This window comes from Vipera ursinii, assembly GCF_947247035.1.
Source record: "Vipera ursinii genome assembly, chromosome: 3".
Taxonomy (NCBI): domain Eukaryota; kingdom Metazoa; phylum Chordata; class Lepidosauria; order Squamata; family Viperidae; genus Vipera; species Vipera ursinii.
Genome location: NC_139516.1, coordinates 56525740 through 56547865, shown reverse-complemented (window position 1 = coordinate 56547865; position 22126 = coordinate 56525740). Strand labels below are relative to the sequence as shown.

General features: G+C 41.7%; 1 protein-coding gene across 1 annotated transcript in view; it reads right to left on the bottom strand.

The window, feature by feature from the left end:
- Positions 1-1869: 1869 nt before the first annotated feature.
- The window catches only part of MMACHC (metabolism of cobalamin associated C), a 23280-nt gene continuing 3023 nt past the window's right edge, over positions 1870-22126 (bottom strand). The window contains exons 2-4 of the mRNA XM_083360456.1: positions 16097-16288; positions 11569-11721; positions 1870-3567 (exon numbers count right to left, since the gene is read on the bottom strand). Coding sequence (XP_083216582.1) covers positions 3256-3567; positions 11569-11721; positions 16097-16288 — 657 coding nt within the window. The 3' untranslated portion in view covers positions 1870-3255. The remainder of the gene's footprint in view (positions 3568-11568; positions 11722-16096; positions 16289-22126) is intronic.

Sequence of the window (22126 nt, the reverse complement as noted above, 5' to 3'; positions counted from 1 at the left end):
GTGAGGATTAAACACCCAATTTGCCACTTAATGCAGAAGGATTTCAGCCTTGTACAGCCGAACAGCTGCCAAGGGAAAAAACAAGCAAACCAAACATAGTCTCAAACATAGGAAAAATGTGTCTGGCTCCTAACTCACCAAAGGAATATAATTTCATCCTTGGGGACCCCAGATTTACACATATAAATTGTATTGTTTAATAAAGCTTGCTCTGCTATAAATCGGAGATGAGCTTCTCAATAAACATGGAAAAACTGTGAAAGAATGAGAGGAACACATCACAATGCACTGGCTGGAATTCATGGAAATTGTAGTCTAACCATCTAGAGGTCACCAGGATGAGTAAAACTGACCTCACCTATTCTCAGCTACCTAAACATAAAATAAATTCTGGGATATGCTATAAACATAGGACTTCCACAGTTCCCTTAAGAAAGTCACTATAAAGCTCAGATACCACTTTAGCTGGAACTGTAAATTAGTAACCTAAGTTCTTTTCAGGATTTCAGATAGAAACAATAGTGTTCTTCTCCCAGGTTCTGGCATAAAGTAATGTAGGTTTTGTTTTAACTGTGTAATTCTGTAGGCATATTTTTCCTAGTTGTACTTCCAACTTTGTCTGCCAAGTCCCCTAAAATATTTGACTCATTCAGAGGTTGTAAGTCCCTCTGACATTTTGGGATTCTTCTTGTCCCAAAACACTGGCACTGACATCAAGAAAAGAAACTACCTTGATTTCACTATAATGAGCTTCAGTCACATTTTTAAGAACAAAATAAATCACATTACTTGATTAAATTCTGTCTGCTTTGCAGCTTTATTCTCTTTTCAAAATAAATACCAAATTACATCTTACAGACACATTTTTTTTAAAATTTGGATTTATATACCGCCCCTCTCCGAAGGGACTTGGGGTGGTGTACAGGGCAATTAAAACGCTATAAACAACACGCAATGTATAAAAATTAAAATGAGATTAAATCAAATAGCCCTAAACAATAAACACATTCTAAAATTTAAAATTTTTAAAATTTAAGATCTAAAATCCCAATCCCTCAGTCCAGGCCGGCAAGTTCAAATAGACAAGTCTTCAGGTCGCGGCGAAACGAACGAAGGTCGGGAGCCATCCGGAGCTCAACCGGAAGCTGATTCCAGAGGGCAGGCGCACCCACAGAGAATGCTCTCCCCCTGGGAGCCGCCAGTCGACATTCCCTGACCGACGGCACCCTGAGGAGGCCCTCTCTGTGGAAACACACAGGGCGATGGGAAGTTAATATTTATATTATTTCTAGTGTTTCAGTACCATTCAGATTATCCATCTTTAGATAATTTACAAGTCAAATCATGCAAATAAAAACAATCCCAAATTTAAAGAAACCACACTGCTGATCGGAGAGGAAAAACATAGTTCTTAATTTCTAAAAGCCCTGTCAGAAAAATTATTTCAGCTTCCCAGAAGCTAAGACAAAACTAAACAAACCAGATTGTTAGATTAGCCTACATGCTACTAACATACAGAAGAGTTGATATCTATATCTGTATTGCCAGGGAAATAATGCCATATGTATATCTTAACACAAATGACCCAGTGATATAACTGTGTCACAATGCAATCTGCTGCAAATTAACACAAACCCAATATTCTCATCCTTTGCCCAACAGCATCATGACACACATGCCATCATTTTGACACCATTAAGGCTTCTCCTGGATACATGTTATGAATCATTTCTTAATGCTGTACACAGTATTGTTCCATTTTCCTCACCCACCAGTAGTCAGTTTGGACAAATAATGTACAGGTATTCTTTATTATTATTATTATTATTATTATTATTATTATTATTATTATTATTATTATTATTATTATTATTATTATTATTTAGCAGAGTGGTGATTAACAACCTTTGGATGACCATACATTATTTTTGGTGAAGGCAGACTGTATAAGAGGCTACAAAAGAAGGTGAACAGGGCTATTTTGCATGTATAATAAGGCCAAGCCCTGAGGTCACCTTTTCCCTGGTTTAGATGGGAGATGTTTCTGCACTAACTGTTTTAATTGATTTTAAGGGTTGCACTGCATTTTCCAGTCATACAAGAAGACTAAAAATATATATTCAAATCTTACAGGAGTGAGCGCAAGCATTGCCATATAGTAGACTATTATAAAAGTTATGTTTTACTGAAAGAATTGAGAGAGGAAAATAACCTTGGTTAGGGAGCGATGGAACAATAGAAATCAAAACTGTTTGAAGATTGTATTAAAACCATAGTGATAAAGTAATAATACCAGTAGGTGAGACAGGAAGGTCCACTCTGTAAACTTACAGAGTCAATTGTCCTTTGGCTGTTCTTCAACCATAAGAAGTTTCCATTAGAGATCATGAAGCATTTTTATAATGTAATTAGACTTCCTGCTGCATGCACTGGTTTCCATATTACCCCCCCCCCCCATGTCAGGGGAGGACAAAATGTGCTCTAAAACCAACACAGGGATCTAACACAAAATTTGGCAGCAAAATTATCCATTTTCAGCAGCGTAATTTTGCAGGATTGCTTTTCTCAAAAATGTGAATCTAACCTGCTGTTCAGTGTCATTCAGTAGTATGTCTTCTCACTAAACTGCATAATTGCCATACAATTTTCACATAATTAACATATAATAAAAAGTCAGATCATTCGGCTTGTTTTAATTGTGCTTTCTTTAAAACTGTTTAAGTTCTCTTTCATCACAGGGGTTAGACGAGCCCCCCCCCCCCACTGGAAAGCCTGGAAATCAACCAAGCAAGCGAAATGAAAATTATTTCAAAGCTTCAGAGTATGTGCTGGGAATTACTAAAATGGTATCGTACCAAAAATATCTTTATACTGTGAAATAGTAGACAATTATGTTTCAAAACATTTGCTGTATGGAGAATTTCTCCCACAGGATAGCAAAAAGTGCAATTTATAAATATGTCTCTCCTGAGCATATAATTTCACCCCTTCTACCAAAGAATCATTCTGACCCCTTCCCCCAATTTCTAATAAAATAAAACTTACACATTTCTATGCCTGAATAAACAGGCGTTACTAATATTGTAATCCAATTCTGTGTTTATTTGAAAGCAAGTCCTTCTGTGCTCACTGACTCTGTGGAAAGTGCACTTGCCTTCCATCTTGGGTTTACCAACTCACCCATCAATTCAGTCCCTATAGCAGTGGGCACAGCAGAATGCGTTTTGTATATTTTTGCACAGTGAAAATACCTATTTAGTCTATTATCTTTCTCTGCAATTCTTCTTCCAGTTTCAGCAATTTTAACCGCTCAGCTGGAGGAGTTGCAAAGTAGGTTTTCTGTTCTTCTGAGTATTTATCTTTCACTTCAATAATATCCCGAAAGCTCCAGTCCCGCCAGTGGAAATTGAATTTCTCCAGCAGTTCTATTCTTTTTTCTTCTGTTGGTACACAATCATTAGGGCTTTTCTGCAACAAGAAGGGTACCTTAATATCTGGGAAAAGCAGAAGAGCCCGGATTGCAAACCAACCTCCATAAATGGGGTGAATACAAACACCATAGATCTTCTGAAATGAAAGAAAACAGGTTTAAGACATGTATTTAAAGAAAACCAATGCTCAAATCCTATGCAGAGAAAATAATAATAATAATAATAATAATAATAATAATAATAATAATAATAATAATAATAATAATAATAATAATAATAATATTTTTATTTATATACCGCCCTTCTCCCGAAGGACTCAGGGCGGTGAACAAGGCAGAGATATAAAAAATACAAAAATACAAAAGTTAAAAAATATTAAATATTAAAGACAAATGTTGACTCAGTACATGCATCATGTTAATCCCTGGATTGTTAAACATAGTACAATAGTGGATTCACACAATGCCTTATGGCAAAATAATCAATTACATTAAATAGATACCGTACATGGTCCCAATTTTATTATTTTCAGAAGATAACTGTGGAACTTTAGTAACAGGATTTGACCTGGAGTTTTCTACTGCAATCATATTTCAAACCCTCATGCCTATAGAAACTTTCCTTTCAGTTACTTTAAGAAATAGTTTTGAACAAAGTTGAAAATTAGTTGCGAGAGGTATTAATTTTTATAATTTTTACACATTCTTTTGGTCCCATTATTACATACAGAGGTCAGACATTTCCTGTAGTTGGCACCAGGTTTGCACACATCTCAGGAAGGATTTTTTTCCCCACTCCACTTTGCAGATCTTCTCCAAGCCATTAAGGTTTCAAGGGTAACATTTGGTCATACCTTCAGCTCCCTTCACAGATTTTCTATGGGATTAAAGTCTGGAGGCTGGCTAGGCCACTCCAGGACCTTAATGTGCTTCTTCTTGAGCCACTCCTTTGTTGCTTTGGCCTTGTGTTTTGGGTCATTGCCATGCTGGAATACCCATCCACGACCCATTTTCACTGCCCTGGCTGAGGGAAGGAGGTTCTCACCCAAGATTTGATGGTACATGGCCCTGTACATCATCCCTTTGATGCGGCGAAGTTATCTTGTCCCCTTAGTAGAAAAACACTGCCAAAGCATAATGTTTCCACCTCCATGTCTGACGGTGGGGATGATGTTCTTGGGGCCATAGGCAGCATTCCTCCTCCTCCTCCTCCAAACACAATAAGTTGAGTTGATGCCAAAGAGATCGATTTTGGTCTCAGCTGACCACACCACTTTCACCCAGTTCTCCTCCGAATCATTTAGATGTTCATTGGCAAACCTCAGACAAGCCTGTTCATGTGCTTTCTTGAACAGGGGGACCTTGCAGGTGCTGCAGGATTTCAGTCTTTCACGGCGTAGTGTGTTATCAATTGTTTTCTTGGTGACTATGGTCCCAGCTGCCTTGAAATTATTGACAAGATCCTCCCGTGTAGTTCTGGGCTGATTCCTCACCATTCTCATGATCATTTAAACTCCATGAGGTGAGGTCTTGCATGGAGCCCCAGACCGAGTTAGACTGACAGTTATTTTGTGTTTCTTCCATTTGCAAATAATCGCACCAACTGTTGTCACCTTCTCACCAAGCTGCTTGGTGATAGTCTTGTAGCCCATTTCAGTCTTGTGTAGGTCTACAATCTTGTCCCTGACATCCTTGGATAGCTCTTTGGTCTTGGCCATGGTGGAGAGTTTGGATTATGATTGATGATTGCTTCTGTGGATAGGTGTCTTTTATACAGATAACAAGCTGAGATTAGGAGCACTCACTTTAAGAGAATGCTCCTAATCTCAGCTCGTTACCTGTATAAAATAAACATGAGAGCCAGAAATCTTGCTGATTGATCTTGATTTCTTCTTACTTTGCTATCTTCATCAGAATACCGTATATACTTGAGTATAAGCCGAATTTTTCAGCCCACTTTTTGGGCTGAAAAACTCCACTTCGGCTTATACTCCAGTCAACAACAACAAAAAAAAAGAACTTCTACCCCCGTTTGGAGAGCTGCTGCTTTCATCAAACATGGACGAAGGCAGCAGCTCTCCAAACGGGCTGCGGCGGTTTGGAGAGCTGCGCGCGCAGCTCCGCCGCCACCTCTGCAAGCCTCCGCTAAGAGAATGGGGCGGTGGAAGCTTGCCACCCATTTTCTCGGCAAAGACTTGTTTCGGGGGATCCAGCCTCTGTCACCCCCTTCTCTCAGCTGGGCAGCTGAGAGAAAGGGGCAGCAGAAGCTGCATCCCCCGAAAGAAGTCTTCGTCGCTGAGAGAATGGGCGGCAAGCTTCCCCACCCCACACTTCGCGGAGCGCTCCAACGCCTTGTTCTCTCGTCTCACGGAGACTTGTTTCGGAGGATCCAGCCTCTGTCACCCCTTCTCTTAGCTGGGCAGCTGAGAGAAAGGGGCAGCAGAAGCTGCATCCCCCGAAAGAAGTCTTCGTCGCTGAGAGAATGGGCGGCAAGCTTCCCCACCCCACACTTCGCGGAGCGCTCCAACGCCTTGTTCTCTCGTCTCACGGAGACTTGTTTCGGAGGATCCAGCCTCTGTCACCCCTTCTCTTAGCTGGGCAGCTGAGAGAAAGGGGCAGCAGAAGCTGCATCCCCCGAAAGAAGTCTTCGTCGCTGAGAGAATGGGCGGCAAGCTTCCCCACCCCACACTTCGCGGAGCGCTCCAACGCCTTGTTCTCTTGTCTCACGGAGACTTGTTTCGGAGGATCCAGCCTCTGTCACCCCTTCTCTTAGCTGGGCAGCTGAGAGAAAGGGGCGGCAGAAGCTGCATCCCCCGAAAGAAGTCTTCGTCGCTGAGAGAATGGGCGGCAAGCTTCCCCACCCCACACTTCGCGGAGCGCTCCAACGCCTTGTTCTCTCGTCTCACGGAGACTTGTTTCGGAGGATCCAGCCTCTGTCACCCCTTCTCTTAGCTGGGCAGCTGAGAGAAAGGGGCGGCAGAAGCTGCATCCCCCGAAAGAAGTCTTCGTCGCTGAGAGAATGGGCGGCAAGCTTCCCCACCCCACACTTCGCGGAGCGCTCCAACGCCTTGTTCTCTTGTCTCACGGAGACTTGTTTCGGAGGATCCAGCCTCTGTCACCCCTTCTCTTAGCTGGGCAGCTGAGAGAAAGGGGCGGCAGAAGCTGCATCCCCCGAAAGAAGTCTTTGTCGCTGAGAGAATGGGCGGCAAGCTTCCTCACCCCACACTTCGCGGAGCGCTCCAACGCCTTGTTCTCTCGTCTCACGGAGACTTGTTTCGGAGGATCCAGCCTCTGTCACCCCTTCTCTTAGCTGGGCAGCTGAGAGAAAGGGGCGGCAGAAGCTGCATCCCCCGAAAGAAGTCTTCGTCGCTGAGAGAATGGGCGGCAAGCTTCCCCACCCCACACTTCGCGGAGCGCTCCAACGCCTTGTTCTCTCGTCTCATGGAGACTTGTTTCGGAGGATCCAGCCTCTGTCACCCCTTCTCTTAGCTGGGCAGCTGAGAGAAAGGGGTGGCAGAAGCTGCATCCCCCGAAAGAAGTCTTCGTCGCTGAGAGAATGGGCGGCAAGCTTCCCCACCCCACACTTCGCGGAGCGCTCCAACGCCTTGTTCTCTCGTCTCACGGAGACTTGTTTCGGAGGATCCAGCCTCTGTCACCCCTTCTCTTAGCTGGGCAGCTGAGAGCAAGGGGCGGCAGAAGCTGCATCCCCCGAAAGAAGTCTTCGTCGCTGAGAGAATGGGCGGCAAGCTTCCCCACCCCACACTTCGCGGAGCGCTCCAATGCCTTGTTCTCTCGTCTCACGGAGACTTGTTTCGGAGGATCCAGCCTCTGTCACCCCTTCTCTTAGCTGGGCAGCTGAGAGAAAGGGGCGGCAGAAGCTGCATCCCCCGAAAGAAGTCTTCGTCGCTGAGAGAATGGGCGGCAAGCTTCCCCACCCCACACTTCGCGGAGCGCTCCAACGCCTTGTTCTCTTGTCTCACGGAGACTTGTTTCGGAGGATCCAGCCTCTGTCACCCCTTCTCTTAGCTGGGCAGCTGAGAGAAAGGGGCGGCAGAAGCTGCATCCCCCGAAAGAAGTCTTCGTCGCTGAGAGAATGGGCGGCAAGCTTCCCCACCCCACACTTCGCGGAGCGCTCCAACGCCTTGTTCTCTTGTCTCACGGAGACTTGTTTCGGAGGATCCAGCCTCTGTCACCCCTTCTCTTAGCTGGGCAGCTGAGAGAAAGGGGCGGCAGAAGCTGCATCCCCCGAAAGAAGTCTTCGTCGCTGAGAGAATGGGCGGCAAGCTTCCCCACCCCACACTTCGCGGAGCGCTCCAACGCCTTGTTCTCTCGTCTCACGGAGACTTGTTTCGGAGGATCCAGCCTCTGTCACCCCTTCTCTTAGCTGGGCAGCTGAGAGAAAGGGGCGGCAGAAGCTGCATCCCCCGAAAGAAGTCTTCGTCGCTGAGAGAATGGGCGGCAAGCTTCCCCACCCCACACTTCGCGGAGCGCTCCAATGCCTTGTTCTCTCGTCTCATGGAGACTTGTTTCGGAGGATCCAGCCTCTGTCACCCCTTCTCTTAGCTGGGCAGCTGAGAGAAAGGGGCGGCAGAAGCTGCATCCCCCGAAAGAAGTCTTCGTCGCTGAGACAATGGGCGGCAAGCTTCCCCACCCCACACTTCGCGGAGCGCTCCAATGCCTTGTTCTCTCGTCTCACGGAGACTTGTTTCGGAGGATCCAGCCTCTGTCACCCCTTCTCTTAGCTGGGCAGCTGAGAGAAAGGGGCGGCAGAAGCTGCATCCCCCGAAAGAAGTCTTCGCCGAGAAAATGGGCGCTGAGATTTTCTCGGCGAAGACTCACCTTCTCCCGTTCACCTTCAGCAGCTCCGCCAGGCCCGTCCAGTGCCCTGCTAGCAGAGCTTGACAAATGCAAAAGCTGCTTTGGTTAAACACTGGAAGGTTTAGTGATTAACCCACCCCACCCCACCCGGTCTTCTTGCTGTTTCTCCCCATCCTCACTCCTACCCACAGGGGCTCTCTGCCTCTTCTAATACTTCTTTTTCTTTCTTTCTTTTTTGCTGAGGTGTGCGTCTCTCTCTCTCTCTCTCTCTCTCTCTCTCTCTCTCTCTGTGTGTGTGTGTGTGTGTGTGTGTGTGGTGTGTTATCTCGAACCAGATGGGATGGCAAAGTCAAATGCAAATGGGGATCTTGCAGATCTTGCCCTGCCTTTCCAACCACGGTTACCTTCTGTTCTTGATGAGCTCACGAGTGCTCAAGGACAAAATAGGGCAGGGCAGAGCCGGCAGTTAAAAATAGGATGCAGATAAAAGGAAAGGAAAGGAGGGGTTCAGGTTGAGAGGAGAGGCTGCGTAGCCTTAGTGTAACTCCTGTTTGGGCTGACTGGGTTGCCTCCGATGGGCTCTGACAGTGGAACAGAATGGAATAGAAAATATGGAATGGATTGGAACAGAACGTAGAACAGAACAGAACAGAACAGAACAGAATAGAATAGAATAGAATAGAAATATAGAAAGTGAATAGAATAGAATAGAATAGAATAGAATAGAATAGAATAGAATAGAATAGAATAGAATAGAAATATAGAAAGTGAATGGAATAGAATAGAATAGAATAGAAATATAGAAAGTGAATAGAATAGAATAGAATAGAATAGAATAGAATAGAATAGAATAGAATAGAATAGAAATATAGAAAGTGAATAGAATAGAATAGAATAGAATAGAATAGAAAGTGAATGGAATAGAATAGAATAGAATAGAATAGAAATATAGAAAGTGAATAGAATAGAATAGAATAGAATAGAATAGAAATATAGAAAGTGAATGGAATAGAATAGAATAGAATAGAAATATAGAAAGTGAATAGAATAGAATAGAATAGAAATATAGAAAGTGAATAGAATAGAATAGAATAGAATAGAATAGAATAGAATAGAGAATGGTAATAAGAATAGAATAGAATAGAAATATAGAAAGTGAATAGAATAGAATAGAATAGAATAGAATAGAATAGAATAGAAATATAGAAAGTGAATGGAATAGAATAGAATAGAATAGAATAGAATAGAATAGAATAGAATAGAATAGAATAGAATAGAATAGAATAGAATAGAATAGAATAAAATAATAGAATAGAATAGAATAGAATAGAATAGAATAGAATAGAATAGAATAGAGCTGGAAGGGACCTTGGAGGTCTTCTAGTCCAGCCCCTTGCTCAAGCAGGAGGACCTATACCAGTGGTGGTGAACCTATGGCACGCCTGCCAGAGGTGGCACTCAGAGCCCTCTCTGTTGGCACGTGCGCCACCACCGCTGCCAGCAGCAGGTCCTTGTTGGTTGGTGGACTGGAAGAAAAGGGAGGGGGAAGCATTTTACATGCGTGCATGCGCGCACGGGGCCACGAGCAGGCACATGCTGCAAAGGGGGCGGGGCTAGTGCCTGCGTGATACTCACTAGCCCAGCCCCGTTCTCACGTGATGCGGTGCCTTGTATCTGCACCCTGCGGCACGGCGGTTGGCGTTTTTGTGCCTTGCGGTACGGTGGCCCATTTTTTGCTCCCCCTTTTTTTTCGTGCCAGAGACGGCACTCAGAGGCGCCTCCCTGTCCCCTCCCCCGAGGGCACCAGAATGCCGATGCTGCCTTGGCACTTTGTGATAAACAAGTGGGTTTTGGCTTGCGGTTTGGGCACTCGGTCTCTAAAAGTTTCGCCACCACTGACCAATACCATCTCAGACAGGTGAATGTCCAGTCTCTTCTTAAAAACCTCCAGTGATGGAGCACTCTTGATTTCTGGTGGCAAGCTGTTCCACTGGGCAGCTGAGAGAAAGGGGCAGCAGAAGCTGCATCCCCTGAAAGAAGTCTTCACCGAGAAAATGGGCGCCGAGACGCCTCATTCTCTCGCTCAGCGGAGACTTCTTTCGCGAGATCCAGCCTCTGCCGTGCTGCACCGAGAGAACAGCAAGCCGCCCCATTCTCTCGGCGGAGCACTCCACCGCCCCATTCTCTCGGCGGCTTGCCACCCCGTTCTCTCATCTCAGCAGGGGGATCCAGCCTCCAGCTGCTGCATTTCCCAGCCTCGGCTTATACTCGAGTCAATAACTTTTTCCAGTTTTTGGGGGTAAAATTGGGGGTCTCGGCTTATACTCGAGTCGGCTTATACTCAAGTATATACGGTATTTGAAAAACCTAACAAAACATATCCCAAAGTTACTTTTTCAAGAGGCAACTGGACTTTCTTGTTTTTCTTTGAAGACTCTTTTTGCTCTTCATCCAAGAAGCTTCTTCAGCTCTAACTGGATGATAGGAAAATAAGAAAGTACAGTTGCCTCCTGAATAAGCACCTTTGGGACAACCATAACCTGGATGACTGAGAATCTCCACAGACATTTAGCTATGCACTTTGGGACGAACACCCTTCAAATGGTGCAGGAGTATGAATGGATTTCCAGAAAACATTGCAGACTACAGGAACCATTTGCGCTTCAGTTTGAGATTCAGACCACATAAACTCATCTCCAACAGCCTGAGCCTGTCTTCAACCGTGAAGGGACACAGGGCAGAAAACATCCTTCAGCCAAGAAGGCTCCACCCACATCTGCACTACTCAGGTGACCCTGAGGACACAGATAAACCTCCAAATGACCTCAATGACTCTCTAAAAAAATGCAAATGCCCAGCTGTCTGCAAGGAATATAAATCCTTCCATTCCTCACCATCAAGTCAGAGATGAAGCAGCTTCTTGGATGAGAAGCGAAAAGAGTCTTCAAAGAAAATCAACAAAGTCCAGTTGCCTCCTGAAAAACCACCTTTGGGACAACCATGACCTGGGTGACTGAGAATCTCCACAGACACAGACAAACATATTGTACTAAAGAAAGGTAACTGTATTACACTGATCTCCAATTTTATAACCTGTCCAAGGGAAGGAAGCAAATAGTCTTGCACATACCCATGGAACTGGGTATGTAGTTACAAGGTGTAAGATGCAAGCTTGATAATAATACAGGTAGAATGGAAGAGGAAATCAGGTACAGTGCACAATCTGCAAAATATACTTGATCCTCCTGAATTGATAACTCAGGAATGACCCATCAGTTCTCAAAGAAAAATACCTTCCCTGCTGTTCCCAATCTGCTTACTTTTTCTCCCCAGGAATCTTGATGTACATCTTTTCTCTGATAGAAGTAGGCAGCACCAGCCACGTGTGCTGCTGTCTGGGCCAGGAATTTGGGCTTCCGGTTGGACAGGACCTCATAATCATACATGATATCCATATTCTGGTCAGCAAGGTTCTGGAAAGAAGAGTTTTCATTACAAATGAACCTGCAATGTAAAGGAATAGTGGCTACAGATATGTGTAGAAATGTACGAACCATCTCTACAAACTCCTGCTTTGTCTAATGACATGAAATGGTGATGAGGAAGTTACAACGTCTTACAATGGCAAGATCTGAAATACCATACATGACATTGTATTCTCTCAGGTATCGTTGATTTTTATCTTGGGATTCCACAAATTATTTCATCAATCCTTTTAAGAAATTCATAGGTTTTCTCATGTGTAGAAGAAGCAAGACCTTCAGTAAGTGGATTATAAACAATCCTAAAGTAAAAAAAAAAGTCTCCACACACAGGTTTCATTATTTTTTGTTTGCATACATATTAAACTGAGGCAGCTGAATGATATCAATTTGAATTTTAACATTCTAAATACCGTACCGGAAAGTGGAGAAACAAGAAAAACTACTCTGAAGGGTCAAATTTATTGGTAATTACCTTTATATAGCACTAACTTAACTATAGCCAAGCAAAGTCTATCACCCTGGTTATAATAGGGATATTGGAGCAAACCAAATTAAAGCAAAGAAAATTATCCTATGCCAGAAACTTAACAGCCATAATTGCCTCTGTGTGTAGAAGCAACCACTCAGCAGGTCTGCGTATAATGGAAAGATGTATTGTTGTGTTTGCACACCTGTCAAGCCATTTTTAAATTGGAAGAAAAGCCACAAAAAGTGAAATGTCCCATGACATAAAGGCATTATGATGGATTTATTTATTTATAATAAATAAATAAATAAATACATACATACATACATACATACATACAAAATTTATTGGCTGCTCACCTCACCTCAGGGTAACTCTGGACAGCTTACGATCATATGCTTTTCCTTATAAAAGAATCAAAGCTATAAACTCCACAAAGTGTTTCTCTCAATTGCATCAGCATATTGTGAGTTTGATGCAAAGATAATAACTAAAACAAATGTCTGAGGTAACTATTTGCTCCACAATTTCCTAAGGAAGATTTGCGCAGAAAGATAATTTTCTATATTTCTCTCTCTTATTATATGGAAAAGCATGTTTAAGTTGTTACATGTTGAAAACATGTGGTTTTTAAGAAGGATGTTTGTTTGTGTCTGCTTGCAGATACAGTATAAATAACATTTACCTTTGTACTAGTTTTTTCCCTCATCAAAATTTCAAATATTTAGAAAAATTATCCTTCACCTTTAGCCTAAAGTGAATTAAATCATCTGTGTGTAATATCATCACAATAAAATTAGAAACATAACTATGACTTCTACAAATTAAAATACAATCAGAACTATGAAAGATATGCTGTCTCTTTTATTTAGGTTGTTAATGATAAAAATGAAGATGTGCGTTTCCCTAAAGTGCAGTGATCTAACTTAGTGTTTGTTTTAACTTTGGCAACTTTAAGATGTGTGGACTTCAACTCCCAGAATTCTCCAGCCAGCTAATCTAATGCAATTACCATAGCCGTTAGTTATTTTCATGGATATACCAGAGCAATCATATCTGAACTGCAAAATTCCAGCTTACAAAGAGATGGCAGCAAAGATATACAGAAAAGCCTGATTCTTTGCTGTCATTCTAGCCTCTCTATGATATTGGATTCTTGGGCCTGATAAGTGCTTTGTGGTCTGTACAATGCCAACTATGTATTGTTTGCTTTTGCCATGTGGCATTCTACTCTTATTCATTCCCATAGCAACAATCTCATGCTGCCTTTCAGACTGATGCCTCCAGATACATCAGGATAGAATTCCCTTAATCTCTGGCCAGGACACCCAGATTATAGAAGTCTATTGTAAAGACTAGCCAATAACACTTCCATTTCTATAACAGAACAAATATTGTAAAATGCTTCAAGGTCCTTTGCTGATTAATTCTATTCATCTACCTATTTTACTTCCCCGACTCACTCTATGACTTTTTTTTTATTATGACCACACCTAATAAGAACAATTAAACAGCTAAATAAAAGACAAGAGAAGAAGCTTCAGAGCTAAATAGCAAATAAAAAACAAATACCTGTATTTCACTGGTATATACAGAGCTTTTTAAAAAATTCAAATGTAATACTGTTACCCTTTTACAAAAACAAGCAACTGGTCACTAAAACTGGCCTTCTGTAGAATGAGTGGAAAGCAGGAAAAGAAATACTGATTTTATTTTTAAAAAAGAAACGAAGGATCTGCTAACCTAATTCTAGCTTGCCTAAATTTATGGAAAGCATTACAGCCCCAAGAAAAATCAGGAAAGCTCTATTAACTATTAAAACTATCAACAATTATATGTAGCATAACTGGTAAGCTAGCATAATATTGTATTAAAGAAAATGTTAATATGTATGGATAAGAATTGAATTTATTATTTATTTATTTAATTAATTAGTTTTCTATACCGCCCTATTCCCGAAGGACTCAGGGCGGTTTACAGGGCAATATTTAAAAGACAATATAAATTAAGATAAAAATAGAATTAAAAAGAATTAAATTAATAATAGCCCAACAATAAAACAATGTTAAAACTTAAAACTAAAAAACCCCTCAGTCCAGGCCAGATAGATCGAAAAGCCAGGTTTTCCGGTCCCGGCGAAACGAGCGCAGGTCGGGGGCAGTCTGGATTTCCACAGGTAAATCATTCCAAAGAATGCCCTCCCTCTGGGGATCATCCGCCGGCATTCCCTGACCGGCGGCACCCTAAGGAGGCCCTCCCTATGGGAGCGCACAGGACGATGGGAAGTTGATGCTGGCAGCAGGTGTTCCCTTAGATAGTCCGGACCCAAGCCATTTAGGGCTTTATAGGTCATCACCAGCACCTTGAATCTCACCCGGAGGGCAACTGGAAGCCAATGCAGCTCGCGAAGAAGAGGTGTTACACGGGAGTATCAGGAGACTCCCATCACAACTTGCGCAGCCGCATTCTGCACCAGCTGAAGCCTCCAAGTGGTCCTCAAGGGCAGCCCCATGTAGAGAGCGTTGCAGTAGTCTAACCGGGAGGTCACGAGTGCATGAGTGACTGTGTGTAGGGCATCTCAGTCCAAATAGGGGCGCAACTGGCGCACCAGGCGAACCTGGGCAAAAGCCCCCCTGGTCACGGCTCCTATATGATCTTCCAAACTGAGCCGTGAATCCAGGAGAACACCCAAGTTGTGAGCCCTATCAACGGGGGGTAACACCTCACCCCCCATAGTTAACGATGGACAAAACTGGTTCTCCCGAGATGCCGGTATGCACAGCCACTCAGTCTTGGCGGGATTGAGTCGAAGCCTGTTTCTCCCCATCCAAACCCGAACCGCCTCCAGGCAACGGGACATCACGTCGAGGGCATCACTGGGTTGGTTCAGGGTGGAAAGAAAAAGCTGGGTATCATCAGCATACTGATGATACCCCACCCCGAAACCACGAATGAGCTCACCCAGTGGCTTCATATAGATGTTGAACAAGAGGGAAGAGAGAACCGATCCCTGAGGAACTCCACAAACGAGAGGCCTCGGGGCGGACGTCTGCCCTCCCGTCAACACCGACTGCGAGCGGCCCAGGAGGTAGGAGGAGAACCACTGTAAAACAGTGCCCCTCACTCCCAACCCCCTGAGACGCCGCAGTAGGATACCATGGTCAATGGTATCAAAAGCCGCTGAGAGATCTAACAGGACTAGGACAGAGGAACATCCTGTCCCGAGCCCGCCAGAGATCATTCACCAGCGCGACCAATGCCGCCTCTGTGCTGTACCCGGGCCTGAAGCCCGATTGGTACGAGTCTAGATAATCCGTTAGATTATTAGATTCATATTACTGCTCATCCAGCAGTTCCAAGAGGCATATATCATGCTTTCTCTCTCTACCTTTTTTCATAGTAACTCCACATGAGGTAGAGAGGGCTGAGAAAAGTGAGTGAATATTTAGACATATTAGCTGAGATTGCAGAACATACAAAACTATGGTATTCTTGGTCACAGTTTCATGAATAAACTACAATTGTTCGGGTTAACACATAATGCTAAATCATGCACTAGAGATCAGCCACAGACCTCCTGTAGGAGTGAAATAGAACGAAAGTCCATAAGCTTGCTTTTGTTACATATCAGAGCAGGACATGCTTGTCTGGGTCAGAAAAGGCATTGCCAAACCATGCCAGCATTGTGTTTAGATGCCAAAACCATGAGTTTGCCTTTGAATAAATGCAAATAATAGGCCTTAGTTGTGTGCGTGGATGTAATGGCTACCTACTGTTAGAAATAGGATACTGCAGAGGTCCCCAACCTTTTGGGCACCAGGGACCGGTTCTGTGGTGAGGTTTTTCTGCGGACCAGAGGGGGCATGGAGACCAAAGGGAGGAACAGAGGAGTCTTACCTTCCTAACCAGCGAGAGATGATAAGAAATGCATTGATCCACTGGATCGTGAATCTTCTTCAGTTGTTTCTTCAGGAAGGGTTTGAATGCCTTATCAAACATAGCAGGAATGCTAAGTACTACAAATGCCAGAGTATCGTCAGAATACTGTAAATGCCAAGTTGGAGCAAGGACCTCATTGTACCATCCTACCTTCAAGAGAGAGAGAAAAAAGCTATAAGAATAGGAAGATTGGCCTCTTAAGAATGACTGGATGGCAAAGTCTGAATGCAGGAAGTTTCCTTGTTGAAAAGAAGAAAAAAAGTAGCAGTTACATTTTTTTAAACAATCAAAAAAGTTCCAGACCTCTTTACTCCATAATCTGGTTCTTTGGGATGTATTTTAAAAAAGACCAGATAAACACACAGAAACTGAACAACAGCTGCATGTTTTTCCTAAGATGCAGCTTTCCAAAATTTCAAAATCAATTATCTTTCAAGGCCTGAATAGAAACAGAGAAATGGGAAGCTGGTTTGCATATTTATCTGTTAGGCTAATACTAGAACTAGTTAGCAGAATAAAAGTGTGGAGGGACTAAATAAAACAGTAATCATTATCTCAACCTAATTAGCCAAGATAAGCTTTTAACAGGACCACCAGTGTTCTTTCTGATGCATCTGTATTAATGACCAAATTATGATTGTAAGTTTAGGAAACGTGAATTTAAATAACTTCAAACTATGATTTTACAATGCAAACATCAATAATACAAAAAATGAAACTGTAGATATTTAAATTTTAATTTTGAATACTAATTGATTTGTTTGAAAACTGGAATTAATTTAGGGTTTACAACCTCTGATGTGAGTTAATGACATAGCGTATTTGCTTCTTGTGATGTCATAAGGGATGTGAACAGAAGTAAGCAAGAAGCTTGGGGCCTCCATTGAACTATGTGTTTCATACCCAAAGATGAATTAAAAGACAAACAAAACACTTGGGGTCATAAGCAGGAGATTACCAGACACATTTTGAAAGTGCTACTTGAAGGCAGGTACTAATGGTCTAAAAATCAGACTGCAATCTGATACTTATTTACTCAGAGAGATATGATTGCAATTTTGAGTGCATTTTGGCATACAACTTTAAAAGTAGGTGCTTGTATTCTACTAAACAAAACCCCTTTTTTAAAAAAAGAAGCATGAAGTTTTTACTGGGGATGAAGCAATTCTCAGTAATATGTTCCAATAATATCTGATTTGAACACAGCATATTGTAGCTTTGTGGGTGAGAAACAAATTGGGAAGAGAAGATGGTAAAGATTCTGTGTGCTTCACAAAGTCACACAGACGTTTTTTGTTGTAAAAATTCTTATTACCTGCAACTTATTTCTACATGACTGGGTTAAGTCGCATGGTTCTAACATGTACCTAATTTGACTCCAAGTCACAGTATATAGCAGGGGTGCTGTGGCGTATCGCGACTTTTTTTGCCATTGCTGGCAATGGGGTGAGTACAGTTTCACTATGATGCATCCTGCCTGTGGGCTGGCAGTTTGACACCCCTGGTATATAGTATATCATTCAAACACAGAAAAGGGGGCTAATTGGATAATCCATGAATAGGAAGATCTCTACTCAGCGATAGCATCTTGCTTTTGTTCTCCCTTCTCTCTCTAAATCTAAATGAGGATTAAATGATTTGAAGATCTTTGTACCACTGTGAGTACAAGCCTACGTTTAAATTGTGCTGTCCTTTCAACTCTAGGATGAAACACCTATCCTGGTAGCTGTTGAAACTTTGCCAATATAAACAATTTTATTCAAGCAAAAGGTCAGATATGCTGACATCAGATGGGCCAAATCCACATAAAACTCAAAACTACAATGTGGTTGGCTAGTTTGTGGTTAAGTGTTTGTGTAACCCCGGTATGATTGACTAGTTGGCTAGTTTATAATTGAGTGTAAATTAACCATGGATAAGCATGTTAGATAAGCACACAGCAAACTATTAACTGGCTACATGGGCTGGGTTGACATAACACAATCAGCTAGTTTGTGTTCAGTAAATCATAACAGTAGTCCTCGACTTACAAGCACAATTGGGACCAGAATTCCTGTCATAAGTCATCATGGTTTTAAGTCAAGTTGGACCTGATGTTGTAACAATTTTAACAACAGTTCTTTTTTTTTATTGAAAAGTTTTAACATACAATTTTCCTTTAAAACCCCCCTCCCCCTCCCTTCTCCCCCCCTACCTCTCCCCCTCCCCCCCTCCCCCCCAACTTCCCAGAGCTAAATACAAGGTATATATATAAAAAGCAATCATAAACAATCATATACTAACAACTATAAACTCTAAAATCCATCACTCTCTAGCTTATATAGGATAAAACAAGCCTTAGTAATATTAAATATATATAAAGAAACTAAAATAAAAAAAGAAAAAAAGAAAGAAGACTTATTCAAATACTACATAAAACTTCTTAACCCTATACTTGTTCTGGATAAACTCAATCCATTTTCTCCATTCCATAATATAGCGTTCTTGCGAGTGATCTTTCAAATAGGCCGAAATCTTCGCCATCTCTGCCAGGTCGGAAACCTTTAAAGTCCACTCTTCTATGGTCGGCAGTTCCTCTTTCTTCCAATACTGACCTATCAAAAGTCTTGCTGCCGTAATTAAATTCAACATCAGCTTGGTGTCCACAACTGTAGCATCTGCAATTATTCCCAACAAAAAAAGCTGCGGACAAAACTTTATCCTCTGTTTAAAAATCTTCTGCATGTTCCACCAGACTTTTATCCAAAAAGCCTTAACCTTTTTACATGTCCACCATATGTGAAAATATGTTGCATCTTCATCACCGCACCTCCAACATTTAGGCTGATAATTCGGATACATACTTGCAAGCTTTTTAGGATCTAAATGCCATCTGTAAAACATTTTGTAAAAATTCTCTCTTAGATTTTGAGCTTGTGTAAATTTTACGTTCCTCACCCAAATCTTTTCCCACGTGTCCATTGTGATAACTTCCTGGATGTTTTGGGCCCATTTTATCATACAATCCTTAACAAGCTCTGTTTCTGAGTCAATCTCTATCAATGCAAGATATATCCGTTTAATATGTGCTGGACCCTGATTTCTAATTTGCTTTATCAAATTTTCATCAGTCATTGTAAAACCATTTTTCTGGTCTTCTTTCCACCTGGCCCGTAACTGAGTATATTGAAACCAGTTTTGAACAACCTTCTCTTCTCGCAAGAGGCTATATGATTTCAAACACCAGACATTTCTTTCCAAACTTAGGATCTCCTTGTACGTAGTCACATCATGTTTGAAACCAGCATGTATATTTTCTATTGCATGTTTTGGAATTGCCCACAGTGGTATCTTGCAATCTAACTTATGTCTATACTTCTTCCAAACTCTCAGCAATGCCTGTCTTAAAATATGCACTCTAAACACATTGTCTACCTTCTTGTCATACAACAAATATGCATGCCAGCCAAACAACAAATCGTGGCCCTCAAGATTTAATAATCTCTCTTGTGTCAAATTAATCCAATCACTTATTCCTACTAATGCAGCAGCTTCATAATATAGTTTAAGATTGGGCATTTTAAGGCCACCTCTCTCACGAGTATCCTGCATAATCTTAAGTTTAACTCGTGGCTTTTTCCCTGCCCACACAAATTTATTGATACCTCGCTGCCATTCCTCCAAATTAGAGTCTTTCTTAAGAATAGGTATCATTTGAAATAAAAATAAAAATTTAGGCAGGACATTCATTTTCACTGCTGCAATCCGTCCCAACAAAGACAATTGCAATTTTTCCCAACTCTCCAATTCTTTTTGAATTTTCCCCCATAGTTTTTCATAATTATTTTTATATAACTTTGTATTAGAGGGCGACAAAAGCACCCCCAAATATTTAACCCTTTTAACAATCTCAAATCCAGTTAATCCTTCTAAGAGAGCCTTTTGCGAAACTGTCATATTTCTGGCCAAAATTTTGGTTTTCTGTATATTAACTTTAAATCCAGAAACCTTCCCATATTATGTTATTATCTCCATCAGGTCCACAACAGAGTTCTCTGGCTGGGTCACTGTAACAACCAGATCATCTGCGAATGCTCTCAATCTATAATCCTGATCTCTAATTTGTATCCCCTTAATTTTTTCCGAATTCCGTATTTTAACCAATAATATCTCTAATGTTAACACAAATAACAAGGGCGATAACGGACACCCTTGCCTTGTGCCCTTCTCAATATTACATGCCTCTGTCAGGCTATTATTAACTATAATTCGGGCAGTTTGTTTTTGATATAATGCCCTAATCGGTTGCAAAAATTTTTCCCCAAAATCCATTTTATCTAAAACTTTCAACAAAAATTGCCAATTCAATTGATCAAAAGCTTTTTCAGCATCTAAAAAAATTAGCGCCGCAGAGATCTGGTTGTTCCAATTTTAACAACAGTTCTTAAGCAAATCACAGTCATTGAGCAAATCACAGAATCAAGTGACTCCACTTCTTCAGTGGGTATTTTTTGCTGGAAGTTGGCAAAAAAGGTTGCAAATTGTGATCATGTCACAACAGGATGCTGCAACTAGTCATAAATGCAAGCCAGCTGCCAAGCACCAGAACTGTGTTCAGGTGACCATGGGGGGTGGTACATTGGTCATAATGACTTGCTCATTCCTTCTTCCTGTGTCTGCACTGCCAGCATATAAAATTTGGGCTAATTTTAATCCAACCATACCATCACATAAACTTTTGCCATGAAGCCCCCTTACTCAGCTGAATAGAGTTTTATTCCCTTTCCTTTTGTTTCACATGCTTAAAACAACCTCAGCCTTAGAAAAAAGTCATATGCTATTTGCATGACTTAGCTGCAAAATACTAATGACATTTTAGTCTGACAAGTTTTGTTCATCCAAGCCTATGCTATGGTACTATCTTATAATTTAATGCCATGCAACTGGGCAAAGTAAATTATTATTATGAAAACATTGCTCAAAATGGAAGATCTTGTACAAACATTATGACCAAGAGAATAGCGCAGATTGCTAATCTTTTTTCCCCCAGAAACCATGTTCTACCATAGATTCCTTGTGTTAGGATTCCACAAACATTTGGACAGGATTTTTCAGCTGAAGTTATAAGGAGAAAGCTACTATACAGGTAGTTTAGGAAAGCTTTATTTTGGATAACCTTCTCATTTTCCCCCAGGCCTTGCAATCAATGGAAGCTATACTTTTGAGTAAACCCTCAAAGTAGCTAGCAGTGTTTCCCAGAGTTGGGGTAGAATGGCATAATTCACATTTGCCAAGCCTTAGTTTCCCTGCCGATGGTTTATTCACTAAACCTCACTTGCCTAAGTGTTTGTATAACACATTAAGTCATAAACTCTGATTTTGAAACCACTGCAGTATGATTCACATAACATGCTGAAGCAAAGTGTGCTACTGCTAGCCAAACACGTATGTTTTTGCTTTCCAGGATCACAGATGGACACATGGAACATTACAAATACACTACCCACAGATATTATTACAATTCCTTAGAGTGAAGGGGTAAGTTCCTTTCTGTGATTATACTACCCACTACTGTACATTAATCACTTGTTGATTTGTCTTATTCATCGGAACCATGACATAAACAACTACTGTGCAACTGGGTTTTAGGGAAGCAATCTTCTTTTCCTTGTCTGCCGTGTAAGAAAAAACAAAATTTTCTGAGTGGGTGGAGGCTGATCCCTCCAATGAAGTTCAAGAGAACAGTATCAGGAGAAAAGGGCATAATGAAGCCGTTTCCTTTTTTGTTTTAGCTTAAGAAATGGAGAGATGAATGCACATTTGCAAAGTCCTCCACAAACAATTACAATTAAAAAAAGGAGGGCAAGCCTATTAATGGGTGCTGGTTCTACAAACTGATCTCTGAAACTGTTCAAGAAAAGCTTGGATTTAGCAATTGATCATTGTCAGTCTGTGTTAGTTGATGGGGTCCTACCTACCATCATATAGTTCTAATGTATGCAAGTCTTG